This window comes from Galleria mellonella, unplaced genomic scaffold (genome assembly GCF_026898425.1).
Source record: "Galleria mellonella isolate WM207_F2 unplaced genomic scaffold, CSIRO_AGI_GalMel_v1 utg132, whole genome shotgun sequence".
NCBI classification, from domain to species: Eukaryota; Metazoa; Arthropoda; class Insecta; order Lepidoptera; family Pyralidae; genus Galleria; species Galleria mellonella.
In genome coordinates, this window is record NW_026441989.1 from 2,618,723 (window position 1) to 2,641,941 (window position 23,219).

Consider the following 23,219-nt stretch of genomic DNA (forward strand, 5'->3'; position numbering starts at 1 on the left):
TGAGTGTTTGATTTAAAAATTAAACTTATACTTAAACGATTTTGATAAAATTTCTATGAGACCAATCTGTAAGTATATCCTTTCAGATAAAAAAGAATTGTACAAATAGGTTGATGACTGTCGGAGTTATGGTAATAAATATAAAAAAAATACAACCGAATTGAGAATCTTCTCCTTTTTGATGTCGGTTAAAAGTATACACGCCTTTACCAAATATATCTATATAGTCTCTGTAATTGTCCAGTTATATATTAAAGTTTAATTAAAAAAATAATTATTTATTTATTTAGATGAATTGTTACCCAGTATACGGCGGCGATTAGAACTCGGTTGTGGCACGACGGTACACGGCGAGTCTCGGGTTCGACGTCCGGTCGCCGTGAACGCGCTTCGCTAGGATACGCTCAGCGCAGGATGTCATTATTATACTGCCTTCGCGAACCAACCTCCGTGCTCGTTTTAGATTCATTACCAAATGTTTGAGAACAAAAGCTATTAGTCTGTTTAAATACAAATATAAATTACTGAATATTATATTTATGTTTGAATTACTTCTCTCGCTCGAATTTATAGAATTAAGTTTCATGTATATTGTTTTTGTTTGAATTTGTATTTAAATACTATAATAACTTACCTACCTTCACGTCGGATTTTTTATAATTTACTTCACGAACGGAATCTATAGAATCGCACTAGGTTCTTTCCATTCTTTTGTCTATGATAGAATCTATAGATTAAGGATGTCATAGGAAATATGTGCGTAAGATTCTCTATTCTTACACACATCTTTTCTTTCTTTCATTTCCATAAATAAGACGTCTCATGCTTACACGCCGGTTTTGGATAAGTACTCTCTTTTCCTTTCAAGTATTTTACGTCTAATAAATTTATTATTAAAATAGGAGAAAGAGTAGTGTAAATATACAATTCAATTTTTAGTTATACATGTCGTATTGACTTCCATTTTCCATCTAAATATTACAACTTGTAATTTATTAATTTTGTGTCTAATAATGTGTTTAAATTTTATAAACTGAAAGAATAAAAAATAGAGTGTAGAAAATAAACATTGTTCTCTCTACATTCATCATCATCATCATATCAGTCGTATCTGTCCACTGCTGAACATAGGCTATTATGTTCCCTTAGTCGCTTCTTATAACACCCATGGGAAAGAAGAAGTGGGCCATTCTATACAGGGATTACATGACGACTGTGTCTCTACATTATCTACTCAAAAACATAAAACTAAATAATAATTACACTAATGACGGAAACCAATTAAAGGGTTCTTTAATTGTATACGCGTAAACATACATTATTATTACGTTAGTAACAAAATTTGCGGTTTGAGAGAAAACAATTAAATGGTATCTCAAAAACAGTTATATATAGCTAGATAACGTTATTATAGATATGGGTGATGTTATTCGTTGAGCGATCAATTAAACTATCTCTCGCTTAGGCCGCTGACCACAACATATTTTTTGAACTGCTTTTGCGGTTTGCTGTCCATTGCCCGCATTCGGATTTTGCGCTACAATTACTTTGGTCCAGTGTAGTCGTGTTCATTAACCGCACGTGTTGAAGAGTCGTGTAATAAGTATTGAGCGTTTGAAGTACATTGAACAACTGAGCGTGAACGGGTTGGCGCGCCAGTTCAACGATCAAGTGCAGCCCGGGCGCACACTCGACGAGGCTGTTTATGTGCGCGGGTGCGCGTACGCTTGCTCAGATGCGGCGTTCCATATTCGAATATCGAAACATACGAGAGTACTCACTGAACAAATAGTTGAACATTAATAATGAACTTTATGGCACCATCATTATTCAAGTGAACTGTGTTTGTTGTCAAGTTTCGTATTGAACCGGTACGTCCTGAAGAACACGCCGTTATTTCTAAGTGGGTCGAATAAAAAGGTATTACTATTTCTGTATAATTCAGTATACTTACTCAGTTTGTTAATAAACTACAGTTTGAAATATTTTTTTGTAAATTCGTAGAGAAATAAATATATTTATAAACTCAGCTCAGATTTACCTTTAATGTAAAACTGCGAATCTACAATCTAAAATTATTTAACTAATTAGTATTAAACCAATAATAATATCATATTATATAAATATTTACCTATTTCCATCAGGTGAGCGGTCACATATTTGTCATTCTAAGGTGAAAAAAAAAGTATTGTTACATTAATTACGCGCAAGTTTCTTCTAAAAGACATCAACGGCGCATGCGCATGCGTCACCTGATAACCACAACCATTGATAGTTTTACATTTATACTACAAAAAACGATCCGATATTGATAGCGTAATGAAAATATATACATGTGTTAGTATGTTTCTACATATTTAAAAATAATTAGACATAGGACTAAGACATGTTATGCTTAGATGCACTTATTGACTAGATAAATTTTGTATAAACTATTTGTTGCAATGTAAATTGGACTTAATTTTCCGCGCTAAGCCTCTATTTGTTGTCATAAGAAGATTATTTTCAATAGGTTTAAAAAAATGTTTTAATAAAAATACAATGTTCTATCTGAAGTAGGAGTCAAAGTCCTCAGATTGAGAAAAGAGATGTATACCCCTTTATATATTAAAGATAGATGTAACCCCGTAAGGGATTTAGCGTGAAGATAAACAGATAGAGAATAATAAATATAATAAAAATAATTTTATTATTATTACACGGTAGTAAACCAACCGCTGTTTTACGTTTATTATATGATGAATTGTGGCTGATAGTTGCTCCTTGCATACCACGAACAAATTACAATACTGATATAGTGATGATTCACAAAAGATTCTAGGAAGTCTTGGGATAAAACACTGCACGTTTATCTATATTCGAAAATTTTGTTTTGTTTTTAAAATCGTCTTTGTATTATTGTATAAATTCATTTTATTGATTGGTTTGATGACGTATTGATTACGTTAATATTTACAATATTTATTTTAATGATCATTTGTCTTCTTATAGCATTCTCTATCAGCTAATTGTTAGAATGAAACGGAAAGCGGTTCAGGGGTAGAAGTAAGAAAAAACTGCTACTTAATAGCACTTAACGAAGTGCTCAAATTATACCCAAGAATAATATGTTGTAATATTATAAAGCCGTTGGAATATTCACAACTATATTCAGTATATTTTTATATACCTAATACGTGTATCTTGTACAAATTCTATAAATACATGTCATACATATCTTTACTTCTTTGTTTATAATGAGTTAGTAAAATTTGTAGTTTAATTTAGGGTAAGGTACCGGTACCTTAAAATATAGGTATATTATTAAGTTTCAAAACTACGATGGGTTCGACATATTAATTATTAGTTAGGAACTTTGATTAACATATTAAATATAGTATAATACAATATTACAGATATAATTCTACTACTAAATTATGAATGAAGAATTCATAATATTAAATTATATTAATAAATACATAACTTGTAACTGGTTTACGTCTAACAGTAATTTTATTTAAATCAATGACCGTAAAACGATTCTATAATATGCATGTATATTAGTTACTGTAGTATCATCATATCAACGCGATAAATTATTCTAATACATTTTACTTGGATACCCTTATAATAAAATTTTTAGTAAGTAATTTAATATAGCATTACATGGTTTTAATATTATTTATATATACTAACTATATGTAATTGAGATAAATTTGTGACATTTGTGTGATCAAAAAATATGATTGGTGTTTGTAATGTTCAAAGTACCGTTAGTAATTATTATTATAATTTTCTCTGTAAAGAAATAATAAATAAAAATATTTTTTTAATGAAGTTAATATAGCAAAAGACAAATTATATTTACTTAAGCAATTTTACGTATGAAGAGAATAAGTACAACAAGTTCAACTAGATATGTTAACATCACAACTAGAATATTAATTTGTTTCAGTGTTTCAGACATAGATCAGAAAATTACTTAATTGTACTACGTGATATACATGTCACAATGAAGTACGGATCGCTAAAGTCAAGGTCATGATTTGGAAATGGGATACAAGAAATCCATCAACTAGATTTTAATAAACTTCCAAAAAGGAAGGGTTTGTCATTAATTCTGATCTAATATTTTTTAATTTCTAGAAAATGTTACTACTATAATATACTTATTATAATATTACTTACTATAACATATTATAATAATCTATATTTCTAAAGATTCAACTTAAAATATGGTGTATGTTTTATGTTGATTCGCCATTAAGAATTGATCTAATTAATTGGATTTCCTCACGAACGAAGTAGCGGACAAAAAGCTAGTATTATATATCTCTTTTTTATTTAGTAAGGATTATATGGTTTAAATATTAGCTTACATTTACGAGACCCAAGAGGAATAAGAGATTTACACACGTAATATTTGCGAAATTGAAGATAAAATATTATATAAACTGATTTAGGCACACATTCTGTGAAAGTAATTCCTTTCCCAAAGGACAAAGCGAGAATTTGAAAGTAAGGTAAATATGAATAAGGCGGATAAAACCCATATTGTAAATATGTCTTTTATTTTTATTCTCAATTTAATATTATTTATTTTTATTTATTTCATATTTTCAACTGCCTCAAAAAGAATGTTCTTTAATGTTTGTTACCTCATAACTCCATTAGTTGTAAATCGATTTGAGAAGTTCTTATTTTTTGAAAAAATATACTTGATTGATTTTAGACTGATCCTTACCTATATACTTATAAATTCACCACTTAGAAATTTTAACAAAATTGATTCATTACTTTAGTTTTATCACAACTGAAGTCGGTTTTTTATGGGATACAATTTAATTATTATTGTAATAAACTAGTTGTTACAAACGGCAAATTATCATTGATTCGCGTAACTAGAACAATAGTACATTTATTGACTCGGATAAAAAGTAGCGTATGTCCTTATATACGCTAAATATATAAGCATATGTATGCTGAATTTTAACAACCATTGATTGAACAGTTCAAGCGCCAAAAGGAATTTTATATTATGAGAAAATGAATTTATTCATTTTCTCATAATTTTTCTCATAGCTATATCTATAGCTATAATCGCGACTTTATTCGCATAACCGAAATGAAAATTCTATGTCCTTTTTATTATTAAAAATTAATTCTAATAATAAAATAAAATTTTTATTATTAGAAGAGCCCTTTTTTAGGCAGAAAAGCCTGTGATACTACGACCTTTCCATGATCTTTTGTGGTCGCCCTTTTTTTAAAGTTCACTGCTAATTCCTATTAGTGATAGGAATTTTAAGATGGTTTTCGAAGTGATGTTTTTATCTCTTCATAATATAAATGTACCTTCCGAATGAGATATATCGTTTATGTATGAGTGGGCTACAGCTACAAATTAATATGCGGCATTTCTTGCTCATTGTGATAAAATCTGCAAACACTGTTTGGGCATAAGCCTATTTGCCATTTGTTTATTTAGTTTACAGTGTCCAATGAGAGCCCTTGTTAATACACACATATTATTTTTACTAAAAATTCATTTTTTAGTGTATTTTTCTGAAAAGACTTTAACCAGGGTTTTTAGCGTCCTTAAATGGGCTAAATACTTACTATGGGTATGCAAAATTTTATAACGAACTGTTCAGGCATCAAAGTTAACAAATAAACAAAATTGGTAGTATATATATATATTGTAAACATCACTAATATTTCTTATTTCTTTTTTAACTAATTATTCTGAATAGTTTAAAAAACTGACATATAAAGACATAATTACAATTACTAAGTGGTCGTTGTAACTTGTACAAGTAACTTGTCTTACATATGTAAAGTTCACACAAAGGCCTATAAATTTTGTGAGAAAAACAAAATTTTTACCATTCTTGCAAATCCGTACAACATATGACTGTATTATTTCAATTTTATCTCGTAAGTAAACTACTATTATAACAGTCAACTTGTTTGTAACGTAGCGGGACGCCACACACAGTTGACATACTTGTCGTGTGCTATAATTTTATGCATAGACCTTAAACATTATCTCACGCGAACTTGTTTGTTTGTTAGTACCAACAATCTGCGCATTAATTACACACAAGGAACAACACTTTGTTACGCATCAGATGTAGGTATACGTAATTGGTCATATCTTTAATTGGTTATTAAAACAAATGTTTTATTGTTCAATTATAAAGGATTAAAGAATCTTCTTGTGGTGATGTATGGAGAAATAACGTGACTCTACTTCTTTTTATTCCCAGGACGTGTGAGACGTTGATTGGTTTTTATAATGTTGTTTATGAATAGAATTAAAAAGACAGTCATTTATGAAGTACTGAGTGTAATTACTTTGTCTTAAGAATAACAACACATTAGAGGTGTTATTGACGGTACAGTATGTTTATGATGACAATAACGTGTATAGACATAGATAATTACGATTATCCAGCAGATGGTGCGTAGGTTGTTTGTCACTTTTAAAGATATTTAGTTTTTTATTTCATACAATTACATATATAATGTTAAAATAGGTGCATATACCAACTAATAAGAATAGTGTCATATATAAAGTGTCGTAAATGGTTAGATAACTCACGGCGGCGTCGCGGCGTATGCAAAATATTAAAAATTACCTACAACCAATTCAGAAAAGACGTCAATATATTTTTATTTTCAAATATTTCCAAATAAACTGTTCTACAGAATCAACACCGTCAAATAACGAGTTAGTATAACGTCATTTAATCAACTAATATGTTTTTATTGTTAATGGATTTTTAATTAATATTTATTAGTCAATAATTATTGCACTACTATTTTGCGATATGCTGATAAAACACTATTACAAATAATACATTTGTTTTGATTGTAGCTGCAACGGTTAATCGAAATAAAATAACGGTTATGTTGTCGTTTCACATTTAGAAGCGTTTTAGTTGTCTCATAAAGTTCACCGGAAAGTTCCAACACTGTTACCCATTCAATGTTAATGGGACAATGTTACATGTGCAAGATGTGCCCACAGATACGGCATGCGTTCGTGTATATTCATATTTAGTAAGCTTGCATGATCGTAACTACTTGTATTCACTATCTACTGCACTTTTTCTTGTGTCACGTCATAATGAATATGTAACAATGTCGTCAATGCACAGTTAGTAGAGTTTGCGGCTAAACAGGGTATCCCACGCCTATTATAGGATATGGGGGAAAATATGAAATAGGAATTTTCACTTATCGGAAACTTATGGTTTTATTTGTCTTTTTGCGTCACTGTGGTACACATTTTCACATATCATGTTATGTATAAAATTTTCGTTTATATCACCTTTTTATTAAACACTGTTTATTTACTTATTTTTACTATTGTGTAAATTTTTGTGTGTCTTTAAATATAAAATAAATAGTTTATCTATCTATTTAGAAAATAAAAAGTAGAGTTCTAATATTAATAAGATCTTCATTCTTATGTTAAATGTAAACACTTTCAAGAATTGATAAAGATATAGAGTTAAATACATACAAAAATACTGTAAGACAAAAGAGAACCTCGTCTTTTGAAAACGCACGAAGCATTAACCTTAACCTTATGTTGATTGGACCTATATAACGCTGCATAGGCCAAATAAGACAACGGTTAGTATTTTTTTTTTTTATTTTAAAAGAAACTTTATTATCTGTCGTTAATTTTTATACGACAACTTTTTTGCTATTTTAGCTTTGCTATTGAAGGTCTACTTGGTTTTTTTTTTTTTTATTTTATTTATTTATTTTTTTTTCTTCTCCTTTATTAATATATATAATATGTAACATAATAATCCATTCAAATCTGTTCCAGTAAAATTGTCAATCAAGATTCTTGGTTTCGTTCTCCTTTCCTACTATTCGGAGGGTGGTCTTTGCAAAATTCAAGAAAAAAGGTCTTGTTTCATCGTCATGAAAGATATGCTCCAGGTTGTTCTCAGTAATTTTACTGTTAATGAGGCATTCGCAGTTATATCTTATTTTTGCAAATCTAGGACATTCTGTTATTATATGTATGATAGTTTGCGGCGTTTCATCTTCACATTTACATGCTGGAGAGTCGATTAACTTGTATTTGTGCAAGTATGACCTATTTCCTCCATGCCCAGTCAAAAGGTGAGTAGTGACACTATCAAACTTAGTTTTTTGCAGAATTTTGTACGCTTTCCTGACATCTGAATCTCGGATTGGATGCGGTAAAGCGGCCAAAGGCGTACGTGTTTCAAACTCTCTTCCCGGCAGACTCTCCAGTGGTTTACCTTTTTTAATTTGATATAGCTCTGCCAGTTCTATTGCTCTATATTTTAGTGGGAGGATACCCGCTAGGGTAACGCTGGCTGTGAATGATGTAGTACGATGACCTTTAATTATTTTTATTGCAAATAGTCTGGTAACCCTATCGAGGAGAGAGCAAGTTGATCGTTTGTTGGTGGTTTGCGCCCAGCAGCTTGCAGCGTATAAAATTGTGGGTTCCACTACTGTTCGGTAAATAAGTTTTAAAATGTCAGAATTCAAGCCCCACTGGGCCCTAGCCATTCTAGATACGGACTTTTAAATGTTAAGTGCTTTCTTTGTTACGTTACTTAAATGCTTTCTAAAATTTAGATTCTGATCTATTGTTAATCCAAGGACTTTAAGTTCTTTTTGTAACTGTATATGTATACCATCCATTACCAATTTAGGGGTGTTGTATTTGATTTTTCTTGTAAATAGGACAGCTTGTGTTTTTTGCGGTGCAAACTGAAGTTTTAGTTTCTTCCCCCATGCTACCAGTTTTGTTAGTGCAGAATTAAGATTACCTTCAATTTCCTCGCCTGTATCTCCTTGGGCTATTAAGAGAATATCGTCAGCAAAGGCCTGAATTCTGACATGTGGGTATTGAGTAGACTCCAATACCTGATCCAGTTGCACATTCCAGAGGGTAGGACCACAGATAGAACCTTGAATACACCCTCTGTTCGTCGTTCTGGTCAGTATACTACCGGAGTAACTCAATACAATCTTTCTGTCAGAAAGGTATGAAGCGATGAGATGGAGAATGTCCGTGTCGATATTCTTTTCTTCCAATTGTGTCACTATAGCTGGCCACCATGCACTGTCAAATGCTCCTTGGATGTCCAAGGAGACCATGACTGCCATACGCTTGTTAGTCAGTGCCTCCTCTATTAAGGATAGGGCATCAGTTAATGCGTCCTCCGTGCTACGTTGGGGAATAAAACCATATTGATTCGTATGTAAAGAACTATTAGTTATGAGATCCCACTGTAAACGTTTAGCAACCATCTTTTCAAGAATCTTCCCCAACAAGGGCAGAAGCCCAATTGGACGGAAGGCCTTTGGATGGTTATATTCTGATTTCCCTGGTTTCGGTATAATTCTGATAAAGGCCTTTTTCCATACTTCAGGAAAGTAACTGAATAATAGACATTGGTTGTATATTGCCAGTAGTGTGTCAGGGTCAGAGTCATATGCTTTCCTGCAGATGTCGGCAGTGAAACCATCAATTCCAGGGGCTTTCTTAGCTTTCATGCTTTTGAGTGAATTATGTAATTCTTCTTTCGTAAACAGCATGATATTTCTATTTAATGGGAGCTCTTTTCCCCTAAGTTTATCTATTCTTTGTCTTGTATCTATCTGTTCGTCAGTGTCGTTTGAGGGGTCATCTTCAGGAAAGAATGTATTAGCCATTAATATTGCAGATTCATCTGATGTAAGAGTATTTCCATCATCGCTAATGAGTAGGTTTTCTCGTATAGTTTTACCACTATATTTAAGAATTCTATATGTTCTTTCCCAAACTGTCTCTTTTTCTTCTGTTGTACAAAATTTCTTCCAACTTTTAGTTATAGCTTCCTCTATTGCTTTTTTATATTCTGTCTTTTTCTCCAAGTATTCTTTTATTATTATATCTTTCCTGTGTGCATTAGCTTTCTTTATTTTATTCCTTATCCTTTTGACTTCTGCTTTGAGTTTACTTAATTCTTTCGTCCACCACTTCGACTTCGCTTTCATCGTAGATTTTTCAACTTTGGGTATTGCTCCACTGCAAGCATTAGTGATTGCTTCTTGGTATTTTTCGACAGTACTTTCTAGGTCTTTAGTATTACTTATATTCTGTATAGAGTGAGAATTGATGTTTTGCGATGCTAATGTGTCCTTTAATATCTCTTCAAATATGGTCCAGTCGGCATTGACAGTATGATACATTCGCGTAGAAGAAATTGACGATTCTGGACAATTCAATTTATGAGTGGTAATAGTGAATGAAATAGGAATATGGTCCGTCAATGAGCAGAGATTAGGCTTAATTTGCCAATCTGTGAGCTGATTTAAAATGTGGGCTGAGCAAGCAGTAATATCAATAATACTTCGACAGTGTTGTCCTTGACGGAAGACGGAGAAAGTCGGTTGGGATCCCTCGTTGAGAACTTCCATACCTAAACCAAATATGACATCTACAAGAACCGATCCCCTAACATCTTCAGTGTCGCATCCCCACCAAGGACTCTTAGCATTTACATCACCTGCTTAGATTAGTCGAATCAGTCGCGTTTATTATCGTTTGAAGAGATGTAATAGATTGTTCAATGTTATAGGTCTTATCTAGATATACACTAATAATAGTTATGGTTGCAGTATCAGTTTTTAGTTTTATTGCTACTATGTCACGGGTGGTCCATTGTGAACTTTCAATAATGCGGAGATTGGGATTCAATACAACAATGGCTGATCTTACTGGTTGTGTGCTATTAACGGTTGGATGTTGATAGATTCGATGTCTAGTGCCAAGAGCTAAGAAGCCTTTGGATCCTACATATGGTTCCTGCAAGAGCATTATAGAGTAACCTTGATCGGTGGCCTCGGAGAGGCATTCCTGTGTTGCCGCGTATCCTCTTCCGAGGTTTACTTGAACTATTTTGATTCGTTCCTGTGGCGATTGGGCAATATTAGCCCTGTTCTCGTTGCTGCCCTTAGCAATATTGTACTGCGGAACGGGCTATCCCATCCCACTTTTGCCAATCGGGGCATTCTTGACTATAGGATGGGTGCGCCGTATCCTGTCTTTTTGCTAATGTGCAATTGCAGCAACGGGGCACGGAATCACGACTCCTGCATTCTCTGGTATCGTGGTTTTTCGCACAATAACCACATTTAACCTGGTCTTTACAGTCCGCCGCCTTATGGTTATATCCCATGCACTTATAACATTGTACTATAGGCGACTGGTCTACTGCCTGGACAGACTGTAACCCTATGTGAAGTTTTTGCCCTTTCACGGCGTTCCATACTATAGGGGAGACTTCAAGGATTATGTTATTTGTTTCCTGCGTTCTGCCTTTGGTTCTGCGGACAACTTTAACTGTAGAATCTGTTTGCACTGAGGATAGTAGTCTCTTATTTTGATAAGTGCCTTTTCTACTTGGTCATTAGTTAGGTCATTAATAACTCCTAATAGTTTAACTTGCGGGAGTCTGTCTTTAGCGCTCTTTGCGGATACTTGGGTACATTTCTCTCGTATAGCATTTTGGAGCGCTTTTCGCTCTTCTTGGGAACTGCAACTCATAATTACCTTTTGGTTTTTTATCTTGGTTATTCGGTTGACACCGATTCCAAGCTCAATTACGTTCACACTCTGTTTTACCTGTTTAATGACATCCTCGCTAGTTTTGCGAGGATCAGCTGACTCTAAGAGAACTGCAAAGTTGGGCTTAGCCGTAATCTCTGCATAACTACGGGGCCGTTGATTTCTCTCCTTTTGCGTTTGGGCTGAATGTAAACGATCATCTGGATTCAGTGCCTCCAGAGGTGGCTGTTTAGTGGGCTCCTTTTCCTTGTAATTGGCAGCTTGCCTAGCCATCTCAGTATTGTTGTTAACTTGAGTCTGGATTTGGTTTAGCTGAGTTCTCACCTCCGCTAGTGCCAAGTCGGTTGCAAGGGCGGAGCCTTGTTCATTCATTAGGGCAATAACCTCATCGTGTTTTGCTTCTTTGAGTTCCAACATTGTAGTAGTGACGGTTTTTAGTTCCTTACTAAAGGGCTCCATATTGTCACGGAGAATTTCATGAAGTTCACTGCGTGTTACATGCGAAGCGGCACAATATGCATTCCGCTCTGTCAATTCCTTTCGAAGCTCGCGAATTTCATCCATAATGGCATCTAATATAGAACTTGGTATCTGTGGATCACGAGTCACTAAGAACTCCGGTTGGGAGAGATTATTAAGTGGTGCGGTAAGCGCATTGGTTACTAACTCCTTTATATCACTTAACTCTTGTCGAACTGAGGCTATTTCTTGCCGATGCTCAACGATATCTGCCTCGGATTCCTCAGCCCGACGGGAGAGTGATCTATTGGCAACTAGGACTATTTGGTGTGCAGTATCTACTGCTCGATTCCGCATTTCCGCTGTGACTGATTTGGACTGTCTCAAAGTGCCCACTATGTCCATAGCTAATGTTTGGATTTGTTCAGATATAGAAGCTTCAGAAACGTTGGCTGACTGTTGACTATGTAACGGCATAGTGGCTGTGGGACCTGATCAAATTTTTCGCAAAAGTGCTCGGATAGGGACAAGTGCGGTGTCTGTGCACTCGGGACGGAGCGCACAGCACTGAAAAAATACTAGAAAAATTCTAAAACCGATAGGGGGGGGGGGAGAAAATTGGGGAGAAATAGTCAGATTTAGTGTAGGTAAAACGTTAAAATTCAGGGGGTTGACGGGGGTAGGGGGATGATAGATAGACGAGCGACAATAGGGACCGAAAACTAACTAATTCAGCAAGAAAAAACTACGAAAAAAGACAGTTTACGAAAGATTTGTTGAGATTTCTTAATAAACATTAAACTACTTGCAACAGGGGGTAGAAGGGGGGGAGGGGTGCAAAAACGATATTAAACTATAGGGAGCAGCGAAACAACAACTTTGACAACGAGAGACAGCGAGAAAACAGCGAAATTCCAGAAAAAAATGTTTAACTATAATATCCAACGGTTAGTATTGTGAAAATTTTGCTTTGTTTAAAGACGCCGAAATAGCCTACTGCAGAGCCATATATTTGAATAAAAATGCATCGACCGTTGCTAACATTGTTATATTGCAAAGTTCTATTACTAAGGAACGAGTATTAAAATCTCATTTCTTTAACGAAAGAGCTATATATCGAGTATGTATTTAAAAGACTACAGTGCATAGTGTGTAGATATGTAGGCATATAAATTATCAATGAGTGAAATTATAATAATTATAATGTTTTTTCAATAAATCTGATCGATTCTTTGTATAGAAAATTGATAGTTTTGATAACCAGTAAGGTTATACAATTTAAAACAATTTGTATGTTCGTGATAAACTATTAGTTAACTGCATGGGTAAAGTCATAATTACATGGCGTCATCCGAGGCCAGTGGAGCTCACGGAGCTCCTGAGTCTTCGCATGAGGACGCCCGGTGCCGTCGTGACATGAAACCTCGTAATCAACTAGGCAGCAGGAAATGCTTCTTGCTTACTTATTAATAACAAAAAAATATGTTTAGGTATGATAGCGCATCGTGAGCCGGTCAGTTTATGAGTAAACGGATTACTTCACGGTGTTGTATTTTTAGTTTTCATTATGGACATTACGTAGTAAAATTTCGTTGTTATATAATATTATTAATGAAATATTGAACTTCTTCGGGTCCAATCATTTAATCAAAAGTAAGTATATTTAATGAAAAAAATTATTTATTTGTATATCAACAATAAAGCGCACGTGTCACCCTAATGTTATAAATATTTTTAGGTATGGTTTATTTATGTGCTTTGGTTGTATGTTTTATAAATAATAATATAGTATAATATAAAAAAAAAATAAAACAGCATTATTATAAATATTGTCATCCGATTTTGTTTATATTACCAAAAGTGAAAAACATAGTTCTGATTTGCTATATTGTTTCTCTTCTATTAGCTAGCTCCTTTATCCAGACTGATCTATTCTGATCTGATTCTAATCTGTCCACTGCTGGACATAGTCCTTCTTTATAAATTGAGAGGGTTGGTTAATAGTTGCCACGCATGGTAGGCGGGTTGGTAAGCGCAGTTTGGCTTTGGTGATGTTTTGAGAGGGACACTTGTGCCCATCCCTCGACCCTTAAACTCCCTTCGTCGCCTCTTACGACACCCATAGGAAAGGAAAGGGTGGCCCATTTTATGCCAGGACTAATAAGTAACTCATACATGTATGCCGGTTATATAATATAATAGATTAGTCTAGTTCACTTCCGAAAGACGATAATGTGCATTCTAGGCTCTAACGGTATGCTAGGGAGGGGGGGGGGGGAAGGGATTGTTAGTAATGTAGACTAAGAATCCTATTGCTAGCAATATACCCAGCCAGGTCGACCTCCTCGCGGTTCTCCCTGGAAACTATCATAGTTAATTCCTTATGAATTCATCATGATGGGCTAACTGACCATTTTTCATTTTCATCGATCACTCTTCATTGGTGCTCCGTCAGCGTATCCCGTTAGCGCAGGCGGGGTTGCCATTCCATTTTCACCCATCAAAAAAAAAAACGGTATGCTAGGTTAAAAAAATAAATGTATAATATTAAAAAAGGGTATGCTACATACCCTTTTTTTATTATTACATTTTTACAAAATACGTAATTCTCAATGTCGTTACTCATATTTTTTGACATATCACGAGGGTATCATTCGTTTTAATTTAAAGTTTCCTTAAATTTTGTTTGACATTGACAAAAATAGTATTGTGTTTATTTGTAAAAGTTATTTAGTAATTATAAAAATATATAATGTTCCGTGATAAAATATGTAATGATGGTATTCGAGAACAATCAAAGTGATTGATGTAATCCGGAAGATTGGCAAGCAGATGTAGTGGCAATCACTCAAACACGTAAAAAGTTGATGGGACTGACGGATGCCCAGTTTGCGACCCTCGTTAAATGGAGAGACAACCTCGTGTATTCCGAAGTTAATTAATGAATAGTCGAAGACTATGCACACAACGTATGCATGCATTTGAATTATTTTCTATCGAAAAAAACTATTTTCAGCAATGAATAACTGTAATTCGGCAACGCGCATGTGACACCCCAAACGTCCATAAGCTATCGTGACCGCATAGTATTATATTATCTGTGGTGATTGTTTACCATCAGACTGGCTTTATACTTGTTGTTGTTGTATAAATAGTGATCTTACAATATAAAGATATTCTTAATATTAATAAAGTTTTAATCATTAAATTTAAGACATAGATATTGACACCTAACCACAAAATGACAATTAATTCAATGATAATTTGTGAAATACATTTTATATTTTTATTTCAGCCGTTAACTGTCTACTGCTGGACATAAGCCTTCCCCATAAGGGAAGTTTTTCCAGTAGTTGCCACGCTTGGCAGGCGGGTCAGCAACCGCAATTAGGCTTTTAGAGATGTTTTAAGAGGGACGCTGCTGCCCATCCCTCGCCCTCCCTTTGTCGCTTCTTACGACACCCACGGGACGGGATGACGGGGGTACAAGGAAAGGGTGACCCATTCTATGTCGGGGCATACACGGCGAGATATTTTATATATGTATATTAAATTTCTTAATCTTAATCCTATTGTAAGTAGTTGTCAAAACCAGTGCTTTCAATTTGTAGGCCGCGGTTCGTTTCGCACGCTCTTACATACATAATAAATATTTAGGTACCGTATTTGTCCGAATTCCACAACAATTCGCGTTACTTCGCCCACATAATTTACATACTTTGATTAATTTACGTGTTTACTCGACAGAATCATAATATAAATAGAATTTTTAGGAGCTTATTACGCTATGAAGTTGAGGATTACCTAGACGTAAATAAATCTGACAATTTATGAAGCCTCTAACGCATTTTATATCCTGTATGTTTTAGTTGTTCTATACAGTATTTACTATATTACAAAATATTTTATTACATTTAATATAATATATTATACATTTAATAATAAATCATTTATGATAAAAATTGTAAAAAGATTTATATCGAACTACTTGTATGTAGTAGTAAAGGACTAAAATTATATAACTCAGAATTTGTAAAAATAATTTCATTTCCTGAAAAGTACATATCATGTGTATATTTAATTTATTTTTTAGTTAACAATGACTAATATACTTCTGACTTCAAATGCACGGAATGTTTAAATACACGACGGTTATTCATTTAATCGTGATCATTTCAGTTTTTTATATATTTTTCTTGAATCATTATATAATCATCGGTTTTTTGTTTATATTCTTTTATTTAGAAAAATAAAATGGTTTATATTTTTTAACACTTACGTTGAGTCATCATCTTTGTATAACTACATGATAAAATCGATATATCTATAAATGTATTACAACTTTTATTAATTAATTACGTGCCTATTACGTAAGTACTATATTGTAGGTTTTAAAATAAATATGTTGTAAGAAATTATGTAATATCTAACGCAGAGTGAAGTAATTTTATTTTTGCTTACAACGTCACGTTAATTTTACGTCAGTATGATGGCTGCAAAAAAGAAGATTGCACAATTAACACAAAAAACAAAATTTTAAAAAGATGCCATGTAAACCTAACTATGGTTATGAGTATAGCTTTTGGTTCATATAAAATAAAGTTAAATAATAATGAAATTATATTATATCAACTGTTAATTGTCCACTGCTGAACTTAGGCCTCCCCCATAAGGGGTGGGGGTTTGCCAGTAATTGCCACGCTTGGCAAGCAACTACAGTTAGGCTTTAATGATGTTTTAACGCTGCCACCCATCGTTCCCTTAGTCGCTTTTTACGACACCCATGGGAAAGGAAGGAGTGGTCAATTCGATGCCGGGTCCATATGACAAACGACGACGACAAATTTAATATTGTATTATTCAGTAAGGTAATATACAATGTCTTTTATACTTTTTAAAGGGTTTTTATAATTTTTAGATATAAACTTATTGAAAACAACATACCATATTGATTACAATAATTATAAAAAATATAATTAAATCGACTTATAATTCACGAAGATATTATACATTATACAACATTTAAAATTTTTATAAACACTGAAACTAAACAAAATTGTTGAATCAATTGAGAGATTCCCTTAAGACGCCCAATCTCTAAACTTCAAGTTTACCGTTTACGCCAAATGGAAAGGTGACATTGACATTGAAGTGTATGCGGTCGTGCGCCCGCGCCGTCGTCGCCCTCACATTACGTCGTAACATTGAACTTCGCAGGTATTTTGTTTATAAACATCATTAGCAACTAACTTATAAGTCGATACCTTAGAGACCTTTTAGTTGTGAATAAAAAAGCTCGAGGCGCCTCAAATAATATAGTTTGTCAGTTTGATGACACCGACGAGATTAATAAATTTAACAAAATATATATTGAAAATTCTCGTATGTATTTACGTATATTAATGTGAGTGTAAGTATCTTTTATTAGGATAATTTATGTGAAGGAGCGTGTTTTATGTGCATTAGAATCGTATCTAATTAACAGCTGTAACATACATTTGTATAATTAAGAAATATTATATCAGCCGTTATGTGTCTAATGCTGAACATAGTTGTACGCTATAAAGGGGGTTTTGCCACTAGTTGTCACGCTTGGTAGGTGAGTTGGCAACTGTAATTAGGTTTTGGTAATATTTTAAGAGGGACGCTGCTGCCTATCCCTCGTCTATTCCTCTTACGACACTCATGAAGTCTCATGTTTGGTAGCCCTACAGAAAATCAACACTGTGATATTGTCAAATACGCTTAGTGGAAGTTATTTTATATATTTACATAAATATATGTAATATTAAATGGTTAACAAATTATTTTTCTATTTTGTATTTTTATGTGAAATGCCGAATAAATGTTTTTTTAGTCTATTTCATACAATTATATTAATTACCTGATCTTCAAACTAGGATACTCTGTGTATTTGGAAGCCAGATCGTTTAAAAGAACTATATAAAACACCTAGCCTCTAGCCATAATAGACAAGTTTTTTCCAAAACCAAGAACTGATCCCGGGAAATTATGTTGTGCCTTAGAAAGAACCTTCAAATAAGTAAACATAATGATCTCATTGTCTATGTACGAGGTTTTAATACATATTACCTGTAAGGACTCTATTAAAACTAGATCGGTTCTCACGGTGCTCATGGCCCATGGTATGAGTCAACTACGATGCACACACAGGGCAAGGTCTGGTGAGGTATTGAGCAATCACAGTGTACGTGTTAACGATTCTAAACTGCTCGAATTACGTGCTGCGAAAACTGTAAGGGCATTGTATTTAGTTAGTCTGTGGTACAATATGATACTTGAGCTCATCTGTAAGGAGTATATTGGAATACTTTTTTTAGGAATGTGAGGCAAACAAACATGCGAGTCGTCTTCTAATGATGTTTTTAAAAATCTATACTTATAATAGAATTGTAACTGATTTCTATTTGTATGTAAAAAATATTTAAACACTATAGTGAGAGATATCTAAGAGTAGTAGGAGCTGAAACAGTATTGTTTAGAATTGTATTCTGTGTGTTTGTACCCGAAATATTCTGAAATGGCAACATTAAATTATATGCAGTTTTTAAAATTTCAAGATTTAAGTATGTTTAAATATTTACTCCTTAAAATGTTTCTTACAAAACTCATTTATGTCTGTTTGTATCTGGTTCTCTTAAAAAAATCCACTTCAACGATTTTTTACATAGATGCGTGTCTAGGCGATAAATATTATCCAATACCAACATGATAAATAAAAAATAGTTGCTATTGTTATTCAATCATGATACACCATAACGTTAATGAAATAGCGCAATTAAATCGCTGACGTAAAATGAAACAGCAGCTTCCTTAGCAATCCACAATCAACATTGCATATTTCTTATTGAAAATTTATGATTAAGATTGCAACACGTCATCAAGGAAAATATTATTGATGCTATCTAAGTAGTTGGAACACATGTTTACATAGCTCATTGCGATAACTGATCTTGATGCCCTTATTGTCTTGATACAAATGTATAATGCTACCTGTAGAAAATGAAACACGAATAGATTACTGTCAAAGTGGCATTGTTTTGATTATTTAAGTACTTCATGTTAGAATTTAAGGTGACTGAAACATCGCTCTCGGTCTACAGCTGCGAATTTGGTGAAAACATAAATATTTGTACAATTTCGGTCACAAATTCAGTGTTTTTTTTTTTTATATGTGATATTCTGAGGTAATTTCCAATAGGTACGCTGTATAGACAAATCTACTAATTACATCAATGATGCTTTGTATCATTTAATGAATCTTAATTAAAAGTACGTTACATTACGTCCAGACTGGTATAAAAAACGTGAGAATAAATGTATTCTGTTTTTTTTTTACACAAGTATATTTAGTCATGACAGTACGTAGTTATGTAGTTATTATTTGATTTTGGATGACTTGCTAAAATACTTTGTCTTAAAGTCTTGGTTATAGCACAATAACTAAACGTGTACGGTACGGTAGTTATTATATTGTCAGGATCATAACGGTATATATAGACGTGAATATAGAAGTATTTGTCCTATAATGACAATCGTTTGGTATTGTATTTCACCAAATATTCAGAAAAATAGCAAAATTTATATTTCACCACTTTAATAGGCACTAGAGGTTTTTGACTTATCGAAATTATCTATTTTATTATAGTGCTCGGACAGCTCGTTAACCGGGCTGCGGTGTCAATGACGCGGGAGGTACATACAAAATATGATAAAAAAGGTCGCATCTGTGTGAGTGAGTTGATACAAGTTGGCACACCACAACACATACAAAGGATTCCGTTAGGAATGTTCTTATACCAAAGAAATTAGCATAGATTATATTCAATAATAAATAAATAACAGTTCGTTATCATGCGAACTTTTAACAGTAAATATTATTTTCTTTTCAAATATTTGAATACTTTATTATTTACACTCCACATAAATTGACGTCATCGATACTTTTCATTTAAATGCATTTGAAAAACTGGTAGTAAACATACGAAATAGCAACACGCTGTATTTTATTGATTACAAATAATGTGGGTGCCGCCATTCACACCAAACATTATAAAAGCCTAGATTACGTGATTACTTATGCGACGCATATCGTCTTCCCATATATTTGATTCGGGACATGTGCTGGTCGCACCGCGCGCCGTCTCTCCAATTGTTAAAACTCAAAGAAAGCTTTACGGAGAAATGTAAAAATGAATGCGTTATAAAATATACATTTATTCTTTGTTCCAGATGTAACGTGCTCGAGCGACTACTGTGAACTGTCTAGTAATAGTGTAATGGACTGAGTACAGTTTTGTGCCGTTAAAATGCATGCAATGGACACAATGGGCTATGGCCACAAGAAGTATAGGCCACCCCTGTCACCTACCAACTTTTACCAGCATGACTACTACTCTAGGCATACCACACTACGGCCTCAGGTATGTACTCTCTCTCTCTCTCTCTCTCTCTCTATATATATATATATATATATATATATATATATATATATATATATATATATATAAGCGTTTTATTTAGCTATTCAGTTTTACTATAACATTTAGTGATAATCTCGAAATAGTGTAACTTATAGATTTAAAAATAGTGTCGACTAACATACCGATTTTGCTTTTAAGTAAGTTCAATAGAACCACCTTGGAATCCGGCTAAATTTCTACAGGAATCTCTAAAATTTCTAGAAAAATGTTAGATCGTTGAATATACAGGAATTACCTGATAAGATTAGTTTAAATTATCATTCCGTATCAAACTATTTATAAAAATACTACGTTTGTTTTTTAAATTGTTTAATGTGAAAGAAGATAGCCACTAAAGATATATTATTGAAGTTCATTAAACATCAAAGTATCATCATCATATTCACTGTTGAATTTATTTATTTTTGATTTTCGTTAAAGAGTTGTTCAATTTCAAATATACCATCACAGGGATAAGTGTTTTAATTGTATAAAGCAGTTCTATTTATGCTCTTTTAGTGTCATTAACATACAAATAACCACAAGAAATAACGATAATATCTAGTAGCTTAATTTGTCACGCACGACTGATACGCTCAAAACTAAAAATTTCAATGTGAATTCTCATTGTCTACTGAAATATTTTTATTATTAAGTAGCTTAAAAATTGTTTGTAACAAATAACACAATTTGCATATTTGTGTAAATGGCATAGATAGAGTTACTATCCTTTATCTATGATGAATGGTAATAGTTGACGCCTTTATTATGATGCAAACACGTACTTAATGCCAGCTTGGAACACCATTTATGCATTGATACTCCTTAGGACGTGCCGTAAATAGTTATGCCTCATATATCAAAAATTGCACTAGCTATTTACTAGCAATACACAAATGGAAACAACGCATTCGTTATTCCTTCACAGATGTAGACATGACTGTAATACATAACCCATACATATACTATAAAACTATCCCTCTCTTATAATATACGCATTTAAAAATTTTATACTAAAATTCTCATGTCTTTTGTTATCTTTATTTTACGAATCGATTATGGTAAAAAACATCGGTACAATATCAAACGTAGCGTACCTATACTTACTTTAGTAGTACGGTACATATAATTTGAACAGTTGATATCCACTGAATGAAGTAACGATGAAGACATGAGATAAACTATATAGATTACAATAAAGAGTGGTGCTTCGAAAATCGTTAGTTTCTCGTGTCGGTGTGCTATATAATTTTGAGATGGTCGTATTGATCCGAGCACGCGGCAGAACTTAGGGCCGGCAGGAAAGTCCCGTTAGGCGGCGCTCAGTACGAGTATGATCGCTCAACGGACCATCGGTCATTTATGAATCTGTCGTTCTTATATTTTAGTTCCAAATTCAACATAATCAGTGGGGTTTCCAGCATAAATTTGATCTAGACATAATATAATCTATCTGTGTAGGTAATATCGAGATTCCACTCAGATCTGTTCTGTTATTTTAACGTGATTATAACTTTATAAACTTTCATATTTAAAATATTAATAAGATGACATTTTAATAGATACATATGTATATTATATACGTACGTATGTACCTTAATAGATTTCATTACATGTGTAAGGTTTTATAAAAGGTTTCTTTAACATATTATTTAACAGACTTTTTTATATATTGTAAATGATAAATGCCAATACATATTCAGTTTTTCTTGGTAAAGAACGCATTAGCACGAAACGAATTAATTCATTATTTGAAATCTTTAAAATTGACATTTTTATTAGGCGAATTAGTATTTTTTTTGTTGTACGCTTAACTCTAGCTATTTGATAAAAGCAACAACTGTGTTTCATGTCCGTTCTTCTCAGCTGAAATTGCATTCCGAACTGGGCGGTAAATTTATAAAAAAATGACCATTTAGAAATGTTTATTATAAAACTCAGGAATGGCAACGCATGAGGGGTATCATGTCATGGACGAAACAGTATACTCTGTTATGTCCATGGTACTGCTCATGTCTATAGGCGACGGTTACCACTTTCAATCAGGTGGGCCGTCAGCTTGTTTGCCATTCTAAGTTGTATAAAATAAATATTATTATTTATGTGAAACTTTTACTACAACTAGAGCTACAAAGTAAAGATATTCTTTATGCTGTGCCTGTCACCCAAAAAATCTTAGCAGTAAAAAACATGAATAAATAATATGTAGTTGTAATGAACAATGTTTTCAACAATACATTACCGTTTGTTAACTGGTAGAAAAAGTCGCAAAGTGATATTGAGTCTGCCAAATGTTTACCTTTTGTATTACTTGCATTAAAGTTATATAAATAATTATGTTTAATTATTCAACAAGCAGCTAAGTCAAAACACGAATCTCGTGACAAATCATCTGTAGGACTAAATGAATCGTGTAATATGTATCATAGCGGCGGAAGTTTGTTCCGGAATGCCAAGTCAATTTGTCAAGCTAATACTGTATTGCCTTCGCAACCTATTTGGCGGATGACGTACTAATTAGTAAAGCATACACGAAGCGGGAAGTGGATTTTTTGTTATCATTTACTATGTATAAATTTTTATAACCTTGAGAAGGAATTGAGTGATTATATGAGTATTAAAATTTTTAACATGAAAATTTTCTAATGGAATACTGCTCTGTTATTAGAACTATATCTAAT

The 23,219-nt window shown here is 33.1% G+C and overlaps 1 protein-coding gene across 2 annotated transcripts in view; it reads left to right on the forward strand.

The window, feature by feature from the left end:
* Positions 1–1,652: 1,652 nt before the first annotated feature.
* LOC113518140 (uncharacterized) overlaps positions 1,653–23,219 on the forward strand; it is a 72,289-nt gene continuing 50,722 nt past the window's right edge. Inside the window, exons 1-2 of one of the 2 annotated variants that reach the window (XM_031913101.2) lie at positions 1,653–1,920; positions 20,309–20,499. In XM_031913101.2, coding sequence (XP_031768961.2) covers positions 20,386–20,499 — 114 coding nt within the window. In that variant the 5' untranslated portion in view covers positions 1,653–1,920; positions 20,309–20,385. The remainder of the gene's footprint in view (positions 1,921–20,308; positions 20,500–23,219) is intronic. The other variant, XM_026902919.3, reaches the window with a different exon arrangement.